Source organism: Gadus macrocephalus, chromosome 2 (genome assembly GCF_031168955.1).
Source record: "Gadus macrocephalus chromosome 2, ASM3116895v1".
In the NCBI taxonomy this organism is placed as follows: Eukaryota; Metazoa; Chordata; class Actinopteri; order Gadiformes; family Gadidae; genus Gadus; species Gadus macrocephalus.
Window position 1 is genome coordinate 9,204,521 of NC_082383.1, and position 15,694 is coordinate 9,220,214.

Genomic DNA, 15,694 nt, shown 5'->3' on the forward strand with positions numbered 1-15,694 from the left:
TGTTGTTTTTTATTGGTCGTCATGAAAAAAAACATAAGGGGTAACACTGTTGTTTTTCTTAGGTCGTCATGAAAAAAAACACAAGGGGTAACACTGTCGTTTTAATCAAATGAAACATGAGGGGTAACACTGTCGTTTTTATCAAATGAAACATAAGGGGTAACACTGTCGTTTTTTTTATCGGTTGTCATGAAAAAAACATAAGGGGTAACACTGTCGATATTTATCAATTAAAACATAGGGGGTAACACTGTCGATATTTATCAAATGAAACATGAGGGGTGACACTGTCATTTTTCTTTGGTCGTCATGAAAAAAAACATAAGGGGTAACACTGTTGTTTTTTATTGGTCGTCATGAAAAAAAACATAAGGGGTAACACTGTTCTCTTTGTCAAATAAAATTTAAGGGGTAACACTGTTGTTTTTTTTCAGTTGTCATAAAAAAAACATAAGGGGTAACACTGTCGTTTTTTATTGGTCGTCATGAAAAAAAACATAAGGTAAATAATAGAAATACACACATACATTTTAATGTCATGTATATCCTCTTTATTGATGATTGAATATTGTGGATTGTCATCGCCTCAGTGGTGCAGTGGAGTGCACTCTGCTAACCCACTGGAGACCACGGCTCAATTTCTGTGGAAAACACAATATCTTTCATTTTAAACGTAATGCTATCATGTCTATTAACCACATATATATGTCACATATATATGTCATATACAGTATAACCACAGATGTATTTACTATACAATTCTCAGTGGGAAGTGGAGGGAGCTGTGAGCTAACCCCCTGGAGACCGGGGTTCAAGTCCAGTTGATATCTTATCTCTATTTCATGCGAATTATAAAGTCAAGTATAACCATTGTGTTGTCTTTATTCAGTGTCTTGATGGTGCATTGATAAGTTCGGAGGTTAACTCTCTAAACAGCTCAGGTTTGTATCCCCGCAAAAACTTCGACTGGGGTACCACTGTTGTTTTTTATTGGTCAACATGGAAAAAACATGAGGGGTAACTGTCGTTTTTTATCGGCCGTCATGAAATAAACATAAGGGGTCACACTGTCGATATTTATCAAATAAAACATAGGGGGTAACACTGTTGTTTTTCTTTGGTCGTCATGAAAAAAAACATAAGGGGTAACACTGTCGGTTTTTATTGGTCATCATGAAAAAAAGACATAAGGGGTAACACTGTTGTTTTTTATTGGTCGTCATGAAAAAAAAACATAAGGGAAATAATAGAAATACATACATACATTTTAATGTCATGTATATCCTCTTTATTGATGATTGATTGAAGTGTATTGTCATCGCCTCAGTGGTGCAGTGGAGTGCACTCTGCCTAACCCCCTGGAGACCGGGATTCAAGTCCGGTTGATGACCTCTGTTGGAAGACTCTAATCTCTATATCATGAGAATTATAAAGTCAAGTATAACCTTTATGATGTCTTTAACCGGTGTCTTGATGGTGCATTGTTAAGTTCGGTGGTTATCACTCTAAACAGCTCATGTTCATATCCCTGCAAAAACGTCGACACTGTTGTTTTTTATTGGTCAACATGGAAAAAACATGAGAGGTAACTGTCGTTTTTTATCGGCCTTCTTGAAATAAACATAAGGGGTAACACTGTCGATATTGATCAAATAAAACATAGGGGGTAACACTGTTGTTTTTCTTTGGTCGTCATGAAAGAAAACATAAGGGGTAACACTGTTGTTTTATAATTGGTCGTCATGAAAAAAAACATAAGGGGTAACACTGTTGTTTTTTATTGGTCGTCATGAAAAAAAACATAAGGGGTAACACTGTAGTTTTTTGTTGGTCGTCATGAAAAAAAACATAAGGGGTAACAATGTTGTTTTTTATTGGTCGTCATGAAAAACAACATAAGGGGTAACACTGTTGTTTTTTATTGGTCGTCATGAAAAAAAACATAAGGGGTAACACTGTTGTTTTTTATTGGTCGTCATGAAAAAAAACATAAGGGGTAACACTGTTGTTTTTTATTGGTCGTCATGAAAGAAAACATAAGGGGTAACACTGTTGTTTTATAATTGGTCGTCATGAAAAAAAACATAAGGGGTAACACTGTTGTTTTTTATTGGTCGTCATGAAAAAAAACATAAGGGGTAACACTGTAGTTTTTTGTTGGTCGTCATGAAAAAAAACATAAGGGGTAACAATGTTGTTTTTTATTGGTCGTCATGAAAAACAACATAAGGGGTAACACTGTTGTTTTTTATTGGTCATCATGAAAAAAAACATAAGGGGTAACACTGTTGTTTTTTATTGGTCGTCATGAAAAACAACATAAGGGGTAACACTGTTGTTTTTTATTGGTCATCATGAAAAAAAGCATAAGGGGTAACAATTTGGTTTTTTATTGGTCGTCATGAAAAAAAACGAAGGGTAACACTGTTGTCTTTGTCAAATATTTTATAAGGGGTAACACTGTCGTTTTTTATTGGTCGTCATGAAAAAAAACAAGGGAAATAATAGAAATACACACATACATTTTAATGTCATGTATATCCTCTTTGTTGACGATTGATTATTGTGTATTGTCATCGCCTCAGTGGTGCAGTGGGGTTTACTCTGCCTAACCCCCTGGCGACCGGGGTTCAAGTCTGGTTGATGTCATCTGTTGGTAGACTCATATCTCTATTTCATGCAAATTTTAAAGTCAAGAATAACCTTTGTGATGACGTTATCCGTTTTCTTGATGGTGCATTGTTAAGTTCAGAGGTTAACACTCTAAACAGCTCACGTTCGGATCCCCGCAAAAAAAATGAAATAAATATAAGGGGTAACACTGTTGATATTTATCAAATAAAACATAGGGGGTGACACTGTTGTTTTTCTTTGGTCTTCATGAAAAAAAACACAAGGGGTAACACTGTCGATATTTATCAATTAAAACATAGGGGGTAACACTGTCGTTTTTATCAAATGAAACATGAGGGGTGACACTGTTGTTTTTTGTTGGTCGTCATGAATAAAAACATAAGGGGTAACACTGTTCCTTTTTTTATTGGTCGTCATGAAAAAAAACATAAGGGGTAACACTTGTTTTTTATTAGTCGTCATGAATAAAAACATAAGGGGTAACACTGTTGTTTTTTATTGGTCGTCATGAAAAAACACAAGGGGTTACACTGTTGTCTTTGTCAAATAGAATATAAGGGGTAACACTGTTGTTTTTCATCAGTCATCATGGGAAAAAAACATAAGGGGTAACACTGTCGTTTTTATCAAATGAAACGTAAAAAAACCTGTCGTTTTTTATCTGTCGTCATGAAAAACCCATAAGGGGTAACACTGTCGAAATGTATCGAATAAAACATAGGGGGTAACACCAGGGACGCGGGAAGTCAGTCCAAGGGGGGGGGGGGGGGGTGCTGAGAGAGAGTCTATATAATGACGTCATAATAAATGCAGCGCAACATCCATTGTTTACAGAGACGAGATGACGGGTGACGTCACATTCAGGGCTCCGCTCTGAAAAACACTCTACTGGTGTGTAAAAAGAGTTCTGCCAACTAGCCACTGTTATTCACAATCGTCAACAAGTAAACAATGTGAAAATTAGAGTCAACTCGGCTGATACTGTGCTGAATTTCACACACTAACAACATGCCGACAAGCTGTTGCGGTCCGGGATTATACACAGCGTTATAACAAGGATTCAGGAGGTTATTTCTAAAGGTTTAAAAGGAAAGTGACAATAAAAGAAAGCCTTCATTTTCATCCAGAGATACGAGTTGTCTGATATTCAGCTATCGACAGTTCTGCGTTGTGCGTCATAGCCTACGTCAGCCTACTCAGACAATGTTCTAAATAAAATGAAATGATAATATGATAAATATTATAAAAAGGGTGGATGTCAATAATTTAATGAAAAATCATGTTGTATGATAAAAAAAATAAAAAAATAAAAAGTATTGATTTGTTCAGAAGACCTTCTAACTTGCAGTTACAGCCAGAGGCCGCCAGGGGGGGGGTGCTGCAGCACCCTAAGCACCCCCACTTCCCGCGTCCCTGAACACTGCTGTAACGCAGAGAGGGGCTGCGATTTCAGAGAGGGATTATATTTGACACAACACCTAGTGTCAGGCTCGCCTCGGACGTCGCGCTCGTCCAGTGGCGTCACTGATAGGCGTCTGGCCTATCAGTGGCCAGCAGCCTGATAACATCACAAAGTATCGTATCAGCTCAGAACCTAGACGGCGGTGAGACTGCCACATTTTGGCCAACGAAACGCAAAAAAAGGCAGGGCGAGTTGAGCTTGTCCTGCGGTGGAAAATAAGCAGGGGGGGGGGGGGGGGGGGGGGGGGCAAACTTCCTCTGTATGCGTGTTCTGTGACAGCGCAGGCGACTGGATGATCTGAGGGTCACAAAAAGACTGTTACGGGGTGATGGGGATCCTTGATAATCCTTCTGGCTCTGCTCGTACGGTGTATGGTGTAAAAGTCCTGCAGAGGGGGGCGTGGGGTGGCCAGGGTCCGCTCTGCTGATCTCATCACCCTCTGGTCCCGACAGGAGCTGTTTCCCGACCAGATGGATATAGCTCCAGTCAGTATAGTATACTCTGTACAGTGGCAGAGTAGAAGGAATCCAGGCTCACCCCGAATCTTCTGAGCTGTCAGAGGTGATAAAGGCGTTGCCTTGCCTTCATCACCACAGTGTCCGTTTGTGTAGTCCATGAGTGGGTGTAGCTCCTGCGCCGTTGTGGGCAGAAATCCACCATCTCCTTGGTCTTCCCCCCGTTAAGGAAGAGGCTGTTGTCCTGGGACCACGTCGTCAGGTCCGACACCTCATGTAGGTGGGCCCGTTCATTGTTGTTAGTGATCGGGCCCACCACAACCGTGTCGTCCTCAAACTTCACGATTTAATTAGGGTCGTTGGTGCACAGGGAGTACAGCAAAGGACTCCCAACCCTGGGGGACACCAATGTTGAGTATGAGGGAGTGTTAAGCGTGCCCTCCCTCTCCGACAACCTGAGGCCTGGCAGTCAAGAAGTCCAAGATCCAGGCACATTGATAGGTTCAGGCCCAGGTCATGCAATTTAGTAGCCAGCCTGGTGGGGACTACAGTGTTGAAGGCTAAACTTTAATCTATGAACAGTCTGACATAGACACCCCCCCCATGATGTCAAGGTGGGAGAGGGTGGCTTGCATGACCTGAGAGTGCGTCGTCTCTGGATCTGTTGGAGCGGCAGGCAAACTGCTGTTTCCAAAGTGCTTGGAAGAGAGGAGCAGGAGCATGACTCCTTCAGCAACCTCTGTAAGCAGTTACCGAGGTCTTTAACCTGAAACTAGCCCTGAAACCAGACCAAACACTAAAACCTAACCTTCAATCCAAAAATCACACTTTATTTAAAAAGGCAGATGAAATGGCTTAGGTAAACCAGTTGCATTAAGGATAAATGCCGGGGGAGATAGATTAACCGTCTATTAAAAACTTGGTATCATTTCCAGTTGATGATAAATACCTAATTATAATGGAAAGATATTTAAAGAACCCATACAAAGGTAACAATTAACGGACAGTGCCTGGTGGCCTGCAATCTCAGCTTCACATAAACACTCATTTTATTATTAAGAAATGTATGCCTCCACCTTCTCTGAAGTATTAATCTTTGTGTGAGTCAAAACATACTTGACTGATAAGAGCCTAATCCAACACGTTTTCAGGTAATATGATTTAATGGTATAGGTTCTAAAAATAAGAAGGTAACATTAGGATCAAACAGTGATGAAATATGTCAAGATCATAATAGATGATCCCTACCATCTATACCATCAGGAGTGGAAAAGTTTCAATAAAATAACCATCCATCTACCTTGGGTTTTTGGATCCTATTCAGGAACCTCTCCATTTCTGAATGTCCCCCACCTTTCAGAAACAGGAAGCTGAACACATTAAAGAGTAAATACTTTTATTGACATTCTCCATCTGCAAAAATTCTACACAAACAAATTTCCATTAAAACTCAAAACAAAAAAGTAAACAAAAAATGGTAAAATCCCAATTTAAATGTTCAACCCTGTCCTGGAATCATAAATGGTTGGTGTGGTGGTGTAAACTGTAGCAGTGTTAATTATTTGTCGCAACAAAAATGTACACATTTCAAAATAAAAATTGTTAACACCATTCCTATCCATTGTTCTAAATTAGTTGTGAGGTCCCTTTTAATATTTTGTACGAGGCAATCTAAAATGAAATACCGAAAGGCTTTTTTAGGCTACTTTTAGTGGGGTCTGGAAGTACTACTTCATCATTGGCATATAAAACCTGTCTGTCCTAATTCAAGGCTGTTAACCTACATTATATATATATTTATATACACACACTTTTTTTTTTTACACAGTAAAAGTTAGAAGATAAATTGTTAGACTACGGGGATCCAAGCACTGGCCATTGTCCCATCCACAATTGAAACAATCCCACAAACTTTGCGTAGCTGAACAGCTGTAATCTACATCACACATAGTGTTCCGGACAAACTCGTAATCAAAAACTTCCAGCGTGAGATGAACGATTTTCTCAAGGGAGAATTTTTGGGGATCTTTCTGGAAGTTTCTTCGGAACTCAACCGCTCAATCGCTTTATCGCCGTATCATGGTCCCTTTGAATTCACACTCGACATATTCTTCATAAAACTCCAGGGGTTAGGACCTCCCTCCTATCGTCGTCGCTGCCGTCCCCTGGAACATGACCCTGTGCCTCTAAACCTTACTACACTGCTTCTTCACCCACGCTCCACTCCTAAACGTTCCCAGGAGTTGTATTTGGCAGGCGAATTATTAGCTGTTTTTTTTAACCGTAACTTTCCACCATGCTTTGCCTTGGTTTCAACCTCTCCTCTCCCTTCTATCCTCACAAGCCCCGTTTCTCTGTGCTTTGATGTAAAGCAAAAAAAAAAACTGACTTTGGAGCCAACTACTCCATAATAATGTTTATTATTGAATGGTTGGCTTCAAAATGTTTCTAGATATTATACTTGCTGTGTAGCCCTCAGTCTCAAACGTTCAATTAACTCACTCGATACCACGCATTCCCAAACATGAAGACTTTGCAGCATTTGGTTTGTTTCCCTTCATAAAGTTCTTTTCTAAACCCTAGTTACTCTACATCCTTTGTTTAAAAACACCCTGAAAAAACTTTTCGAATGACAACCGGCTAGCCCAGAAGCTGGCCCTAATAAGGCCAGAAGCTGGCCCTAATAAGGCCAGAAGCTGGCCCTAATAAGGCCAGCTTCGTCTGCAGACAAACGACTGCATTATCCCCTTCACCCTTTCCCCATCCGAGGGTAAACGGCGAGCCTCGGTCCCCACTGTGGTTAGTGTGGCTCTTCATTATAAGTTATTAAGACAGATACAAACATAGTTCATCAGGGTCCTGCTCCATTGCAAAGATATGTTAGCAATTCTGGCTGGAACGACATGGCGGGAAACGCTATAGCTCCCAGTACTCAAAGAAGACCGGTCAGATCTCTCGGGAGAAAAACAAAAAACAAAAGAGTCGGGTGAATGCTACAATTGTTCCCTTTCATTCTCTTCAACCGATTCACAGTTTATAGTTATGGGGGATGGAGGGGGGTGTGAGGAGGGCTGCTCTGTGGCTGTAATTCGCAGCGTGCCTCACAGCTCCAGTAAGTCTACTGTTGTGCACATGGACAGTTTGTTCTTGAGGAGAGAGCACCAGTGGAAGAGCCCCCAAAGCAGCACCTAGAGGAGCCCTGATACCGAGGAGGGGACGGGGCTCCGTTAAGAGAGAGGTGTTCATCAACTCACAACAGCACCGATAGTTCTGCCCTGGAAGAAAGAAAACATTAAGAACTCCTTTCCCTAATTGGTAGGCAGACAGCGGGGGGGGGGGGGGGGGGGGAGTTAGAGAAAGAGAGCGAGTGTGTGACAGAGCGAGAGTGACACAAAGAGAGAGGTCCACAGGGCAGTGCCAGCAGGCTGTACCATACTGCCAATGGTAGTTCTGCCTCATCCAGAACCAGCCAGCCAGGCGGGGGGGGGGGGGGGGGGGGGGGGGGGGTCATGGCTCACCAAACCAACCATGAACCATGTAATCAATGGTTCACATGCATGCCTGTGCGTCCTGGCATAATACTCATAGGGCGGGTGAGGTCACGTTCCCGAGTGCTTCTGTAGAAGATGGGGGTCCATCCAGTAGGAAACTTTGTATTCTTCTGTCCACGCTCCGTTCTTCTAATATCGTGTCCATAGTCAGAGTGGATGGGCGTGTGGGGGCTGTGCTGTTGTACTGAGAGGAGGAGGAGGAGGAGGAGGAGGAGGAGGAGGAGGAGGAGGAGGAGGAGGAGCAGGAGGAGGAGGAGGAGCAGGAGATGGTACGGTTGGGGGCGTACCCAGTATCTTTGTCCGCTGCTTGTTCTGTTATCTAGCCGTATGGCTAGATAACGGTTATCGGTTATCGGTGCCTCCACTGGACAACTGCAGGCGACGGCCAAGACGCTTCAACGACAATAAAGTGATGTAGATGAAGACATGTTAGATGACAGACGAGGACACGTCCTCCCACAACATGCAAGTCTAAATAAAGCAAGCTTGATGCAGGCGATGCTGAAGGTGAACAGTTTCAGGAATGGTTCATTTTCTCTACTACATTTCTGAATGGATTCTTCATGCAGATGTCACTGCAGAGACACTGCAGTGACATCTGCATTTATATCAAACAGTAATGGAGAACCATCAAGTGTGGGACAGCTCGTTTCTCCAGATACCAACACCAGGGGACAGTAGAGAAACAGTAGAAAACAACGATCGGTAACTCATGTTTTTTTCAATATGATTGCAACACACACACACACACACACACACACACACACACACACACACACACACACACACACACACACACACACACACACACACACACACACACACACACACACACACACACGAGGGGTTGCAAGAATGCAGGGGGCTCCTTTGAAGTTTACACACCGTGGACCAGCTCCATCAGAAACAGGTGTGTTTTCAACCCTGTCTGGGGTGTGAAGGAAAACAAAGACATGTGGTCGTCACGTGTGCGTGTGTGTGTACCTTCTTGGTCAGTTGATCAAGATACCCGCGGTGCGCCCCTCTTCCTCTTTGATGTTCCTCATGTTGTTCTCCACTTCGTCCACCGTCCTATGAGACACACAATGAACCGTGAGTGAGTGAGTGAGTGAGTGAGTGAGTGAGTGAGTGAGTGAGTGAGTGAGTGAGTGAGTGAGTGAGTGAGTGAGTGAGTGAGTGAGTGAGTGAGTGAGTGAGTGAGTGAGTGAGTGAGTGAGTGCGTGCGTGCGTGCGTGCGTGCGTGCGTGCGTGCGTGCGTGAGTGCGTGAGTGCGTGCGTGCATGAGAGTGAGTGAGTGCCTTACGTGAGGAAGTCCCGGACGTCCTCCACAGTGAGCTCCCCAGTGGAGTCCAGGGTGAGGTCAGCGAAGCTGAGCGGTGAGTCAAGGGGAGAGTCCTGGGCGGGGGAGGACAGGCCGCTCTGGAGGTCCTCTGCCTGACCTGGGGGTGAGGGGTCGGAGGTCGTACATTAGACCACCACCATGCAGTTCTCTTTTCTACCGAGCTTTTAAATGTCTATACGTGTTTACGTGTACTGGTGCTTAGCAACCTCAGCTGAACCGTGCTGTATCGAAAACAACTCCCATTCGTGTTGCGTGGAAATTGTTCCTTGTAACTTCTGTAGGTCAATGCACTGATTAGATAGATAGATAGATGTGTAGTCATGGTGTAGGTATGTTGCAGTTAAGGTGTGACCGGCGTAGCTAATAGAGAACTAAGACGTAGCTTATGTGCACCTCTCAACTCTTTTGCAAACATATTCTTTCCTGCAACCTTTTTTTGCTTATTCTTTTGTACGGATTTCAGCCGACATTGAAAACAACATGGGGCAGATCCAAGATCTACTATAAGGAACGTTCACAGAAAAATTATTTTGTGCAACACACGATACCGATCTTTACATTATAAAGATCTCCAAATGACTCCAAATGTGTGGCCACCGACACACAACCTCTGAGGTAGAACTATAAACACCCACAAGTATACCAAAGTATAATCCACGCTGAAGCCCCGTTTAAAAGGTGTCCGGCCACACGCGGGAGACGCACGTTTCCACAGCGGTAAAATATGTTAATTTGTAGGCGGCGATAAACAGGCTTGGGAGGGAGGAGGGATTGGTTTGTTCTAAAGCGTTTTACAGCCACTGACGGCACCCGCATAGAAATAGCTGGGGGAGTTATTGCGCTGATTTATAGTTCATAGAATTAGGATGTCATGAACTTTAAATTGACGATGAAAACATGGCGATTCCTTCTCCACTAACCAATCCATGGGTGGATTAGCTTGACTATTAAAACCAAAGACCCAGATGCAGTATATGGACTTCTCGATAGTCTAAATAGTACCTATTGACACATCCAACTAGATCGTTAAAACAACTTCAGAAGTGATTCTATATGATCGACATGTATACCGATATATTCGGCATTGTTTGGCTAGACATTCGACAACTCCCCCAGCCCTAAAGTATAGTCAACCGGTCAACTGGTCAACTGTGTCATTTCCCCAGCAGCCAATAGAATTCCGGAGGTTGCAGCGGCAGCAGAAGGAAAGGGGTGGGGGGGGGTGGGGGGGGTTCTGGTCCGTTACCGTGGAGAGCTGAAGGGAACCCTCATGAAGCCTTCTCTGGAAGGTTGAGTGAGCGAAAGAATGGGAGAGTAAGCCGGGCTCAAAGAGAGGGAATTAGAGTTTGGAGGGATAGGGATGAAAAGGCAACAGAAGAAGAGCATGTGTGTGTTTGTACGTCCTACCCTCAGCTTGATCCATCTGGTTTTTGTGTGTCCCGTTGGCCCGTGGCTGTGTTGTGGGGCCGTCACTGGAGACACACACAATCATTTCATCACAGCAGAGACCACAGTATTTACCAGCTGGCTCAACCAATCACAAACTAGCAACTAGCGACACTTGGGCAACAAATCAGATGGTTGAACTTTTGTGTAAGTATGCTATAATATATTATAGCATAAAAAATATGCCAAAATATATATTTTTTATCTTTTTCCAAGTAAAATAAAGAATACATTTGTTACCCTAAGAATCCAAAGCATAATATATGATAATATATCCGTGAATGCATGTCAGAATAGTACATTTAGGGCGTGTGCGTGTGCATAGGTGTGCCAGTGTGTGCTACCTGGCTGAGGCGTGCTCCAGCGGGCGGTCCAGCTGCAGGGAGCAGAGCGGCTCTGTGATGACCTTGGCCGAGAGGGAGAACCTCTCGTACTCTGAGGGGGAGATCAGGTAGAACCCTGAGGGGATGGCCACACACAATCGTTAAGGAATTACAACTAAGTCAATGAGCAATTTAAAGTCCAAAACAAACGCTTGAATACAAAAGACACCCCCACACACCCCCACACTTTTAAGCGGGTGAATACGAACAACAACTGAGTCAATGAGCAATTTATAGTCAAACACAAACGCTTGAATACAAAAAGCTCCACAAACAAACCCCACAAAGAAAAGGCAAAAAGGAGTTTACGATGCAGTATGTGATCAATTCAAAATAGAACGGGGATAGTAGACAGCTTCTAGCTTGGATTTCAGTGTTTGTTTACTTTATATTTCTACCATCGGATATTAAATTAAATCATTATTAATATCTCATGCTCCTCTTCCTCACCCTGAGTGCGTTCATAACATGAAATTAATACTATTAACTCTTCCTCACCCTGGCCAGTTTTGGTGAAGACGCAGGACGCAATGCCACTGATGTCTTCTTTCCGGATGCAGTCGTAGCGCACCTGCAGAGAACCACACCTCAGGTCAGATTAGCAAGATCTAGCAGTAAAGAATTATTCAATCAAATGAAAATTCAATAAAATGAAGACCAATGTATCCATAATACACAAAACTCCCACTCTGCAGACGGATTGCGACAGAAGGACAGACACACAGGACAGTGAGAGGACAGTGAGACCGACAGACAGTGGGAGAAAAGGACAGTCGGCCATCCAGGCAGACAAAGGCCTTGGTTACACCATCCGATGGTGCAAGGAAGCATTAACCGTCAGGTCTGGACCGTCCCAGATCAGATTGTGCTCACATTGTGATTCCATGAGCTACTGTTTGTCCACCTGTGGTACATGTACCAGTGGTGGGATTTTGAAATAGTCGTCTTTACAATAATAGAAAAGATACTGTAGTTATTTGTAAATAAATACATTATAAATATTGTTGTTCATCATATGTTTTCCATTAATGATTTGTACTGGGAGCATGAGCAGCTTTGCTGAAATATCTTTGCACTGCCTCTGACTGGCTGTGGCCTTCATGCAGTGCTAAATGTGTATCCGTTCAATGTAATGCACGGATAGAGCGCTCAGTTTCATTGCTCTCCTCGGCAATGCATGTCTGATGGGAGCTCTACCGCTACATTCAAACATCCAGAACGACAGGTCTCCTCATCCAACCAGCGTCATTTCAACAGATATATATTAACAGGATGTTTTTTTTGCGGGTAAATTAGCTCCTGGCGGACCCGTGTCCGGATTATACTTAGTCGATTTTGACCTCCTGATTTCGCGTTCAAATGTCAAGCCTGCGCATCCATTCAGAGAAAAAACATGGAAATCCCAACAGTAACCAAAGCCCACCCCCTCCCCTGACCTGGGGCCTGAGCGCCGGGACGTTGAAGAGGTGCATGTCCCCCAGGTTGGTGAGGCAGACCAGGGTGTGCTCGCTGTAGTCCTCCTGCACGGCCGAGCTCAGCGCCACAAGCGCCACCCGCCGCACGCGGCAGCCCTCGTGGGCCGTCAGCTTGAACTTGGTCTTGGCACTCACTTTGGGCAGGGAGAACACCTGGGGGCAGGACGGCTGTGTGAGTCAAACAACCCTACGGCACAATGCTACATTGCCGTTCCCCGCTCCCTTTCTTGCGTCTCCACCAAAAGGCATACAATCCCATAATAACTTTTAACAAATGGTATTAATAAAAATAGAATGAAAGACTACTGGATGTTGTTTTTTTTTCTCGATTGATCTCTGCAGGCACGACTAGAACGTCGCCACATTATAACTTATAGAAATATTGTCACAGAAAATCCCAAACCCTCACCCACCCACCCACGACATCCAGAGACGAGGCGGGAAACCCCCACCCGGAGACCCTCCCCTCCGCCCCGCACCTTGAGCTGCTCCTCCGAGGCGATGAGCACCGAGTGGGCGGTGCTCATGTCTGGCGCGGCGGCGAGGTCCCGGGACGCCTCGTAGGGCTCCGGCAGCGGGCGCCCGCGACCGTCCAGCACGCAGATCCACACCACGGGGGCGCGGTGCATCAGCTGGATCTCCTTCCCCAGCAACGCCTCCACGCTGCTGCCAGCCCCGCCCCCTCCTCCTCCCCCCCCCCCGCTGCCACTGCCCGGCTCGCCCCCCCGGCCCGGCCCAGAGCCAACACCCGGGACCTCCAGGGCGTAGGCGTACACGCTGCCCGAGTTGGTGCCCGCCCAGAGGGTAGGGCCGTGGTGCGTTCCTGGGGGAGGATACACACGGTATTGTGCGTTTCAGTACACAGGTGGGTTGTATACACACTGAAGCCGTTTAGTCCAAGCACCTACCTGACTCCAACTGCTGTAACTTAACAAAAACCTTGCATACATTTGTGAATATTCAAATATTCACGTATTTAAAATAGATAAAAAGTATATTAGTTTAAAAGTCACAGCAAAACAAATCCCCTATAGGTATCTGCTATCAAACCCGGAACCGAAAGGTTCTTGGTTAGCTAGCTAACCACTAGACTAGACTGGCTAGCTAACCACTAGACTAGACTGGCTAGCTAACCACTAGACTAGACTGGCTAGCTAACCTCTAGACTAGACTGGCTAGCTAACCTCTAGACTAGACAGGCTAGCTAACTACTAGACTGGCTAGCTAACCACTAGACTAGACAGGCTAGCTAACCACTAGACTAGACAGGCTAGCTAACCACTAGACTAGACAGGCTAGCTAACCACCAGACTGCCCTGCCCTCCCAAGCATCTAAGAGAAATGCTGTGCAACACTGGCCGGGCTGTGAGTGTTTCTCCTACCGTCTCGCAGGAAGGTGTCGGCGAAGCACAGGCAGCGGACCACGCCGGACAGCGAGTCGTCTGCGGAGCGCGGCTCGATGCGCCGCTGCACCGGGGCCACATCCTCCTGCTCCGCTAAGGCCGCGTTGGCCTCCTGGACCTGAACACACACACACACACACACACACACACGCACACAGCTAAAGGTATTTTCCTACTTTTTCACTTTTGTGACATTGTTTAAATAACCCAACAGATCATTTTGTACAAAATGACAGGCTTCTTTATTTAAAATGAATATATTTTTTTCATATTCATTAGCACTAAAAAAACATTGTGTGCGGGTTGAAATCTAACAAATGGGACTCATGCATCCTCTCTACAATGGGCCTTCGAGTGACATTCTGACCACGAGCCATGCACATGAGGGCGGGACCTTGCTGGTGGGCATGGTGGTGGGGACGGGGCGCTTCTTGCCAGACACCCTGCTCTTGCGGATTCGCCGGAAGCTCTGGCGGAGAGACTTCTTCAGGGACTTGACCCGGGACAGCGGACCCTCCATGGCCAGGGAGTCATTCGGGTGCAGGGTGCACCTTCAGCGAGAGGAAGAGGGGGCAGGGAGAGGGAGAGAGGAGGCGAAGAATAGGAGGAAGGGTTTACTTTATGGGACACTTTACATTGTGGTTTACATTACAATCATTACATTTGAGGGCCCTGGGACTGTAACCCTAAAACTCAACTCTACAACACCTTGTGTAAGGTTGAGAGTTGGAGGTTTGGGGTCCCACAGGTGGGCAGGTGGGCGTGTCTCGGCTCACCTGGCCAGCACGGCACTGCGACGCTGGTAGTCGAACAGGCCAAAGCCGTGGCTGGTGCCGAACGCCACCAGGTGCCACTCTGCGTGCAGCGTCACCGCGGTGACCGAGGCGGGGGGCATGCACTGCACCAGCAGCTGGGGCTGGAAGCCCGGGGGGAAGGGGCCCGGGCGGGCGCGGGGGTCCAGACGGCCGTGGCCCTTCCAGGTGAAGCCCTCCCGGTCCTGGAGCAGGTCCACCACCGACACCTCGACCTGGTGGTCCGACCGCTCGTCACTCAGAGCCAGGATCAGCACCTGGTCCCCCGCAGAGCCAACGCAGGGACGGAGAGAAGGAACCAGGAAAGTAAAAGGAGGAATGTTTGAAGAAAATGCATCACAAGTTAGCTTGTAGTTTTTTCACAATGTAAACAGTTAAACTGTATTCTTCCATTTATAAGTAAGTAAGTCCATTCTATGATGCTTCTTGATGGTAGATATACATTAGTAATGAACAGTATGCCTGGCAAATTGAAAAACGGTGTGCATGTGAGATTAATTTGCAGCATGCACGTCCGTAACCCCACGACTCATAAAAGCAAACTGACTTTCAGCTTGCTTGGTTTTTTCCTAATGGAAAGCAGAGTCTACGTGAGACACATTGGGACTTCCCATACACAATTGGTTTGGTTTTCCAAAGCTCAAGTCAACTGTCTAATCGAAGCAACGGGCGGGGTTTGCTAATAAACCCTGTTTTTATTATTTTTTTATTTTCAATTAGGAGACACTGTA

The 15,694-nt window shown here is 45.3% G+C and overlaps 1 protein-coding gene across 2 annotated transcripts in view; it reads right to left on the reverse strand.

Moving 5' to 3' along the window:
• Positions 1-7,261: 7,261 nt before the first annotated feature.
• Positions 7,262-15,694, reverse strand: part of llgl1 (LLGL scribble cell polarity complex component 1) — a 30,900-nt gene continuing 22,467 nt past the window's right edge. The window contains exons 14-24 of one of the 2 annotated variants that reach the window (XM_060039304.1): positions 14,928-15,220; positions 14,546-14,702; positions 14,131-14,269; positions 13,228-13,571; positions 12,710-12,901; positions 11,772-11,844; positions 11,235-11,349; positions 10,852-10,916; positions 9,406-9,541; positions 9,087-9,173; positions 7,262-8,495 (exon numbers count right to left, since the gene is read on the reverse strand). In XM_060039304.1, coding sequence (XP_059895287.1) covers positions 9,095-9,173; positions 9,406-9,541; positions 10,852-10,916; positions 11,235-11,349; positions 11,772-11,844; positions 12,710-12,901; positions 13,228-13,571; positions 14,131-14,269; positions 14,546-14,702; positions 14,928-15,220 — 1,593 coding nt within the window. In that variant the 3' untranslated portion in view covers positions 7,262-8,495; positions 9,087-9,094. Of the gene's footprint in view, positions 8,496-9,086; positions 9,174-9,405; positions 9,542-10,851; positions 10,917-11,234; positions 11,350-11,771; positions 11,845-12,709; positions 12,902-12,940; positions 13,083-13,169; positions 13,572-14,130; positions 14,270-14,545; positions 14,703-14,927; positions 15,221-15,694 lie in introns of those variants that run through there. The other variant, XM_060039312.1, reaches the window with a different exon arrangement.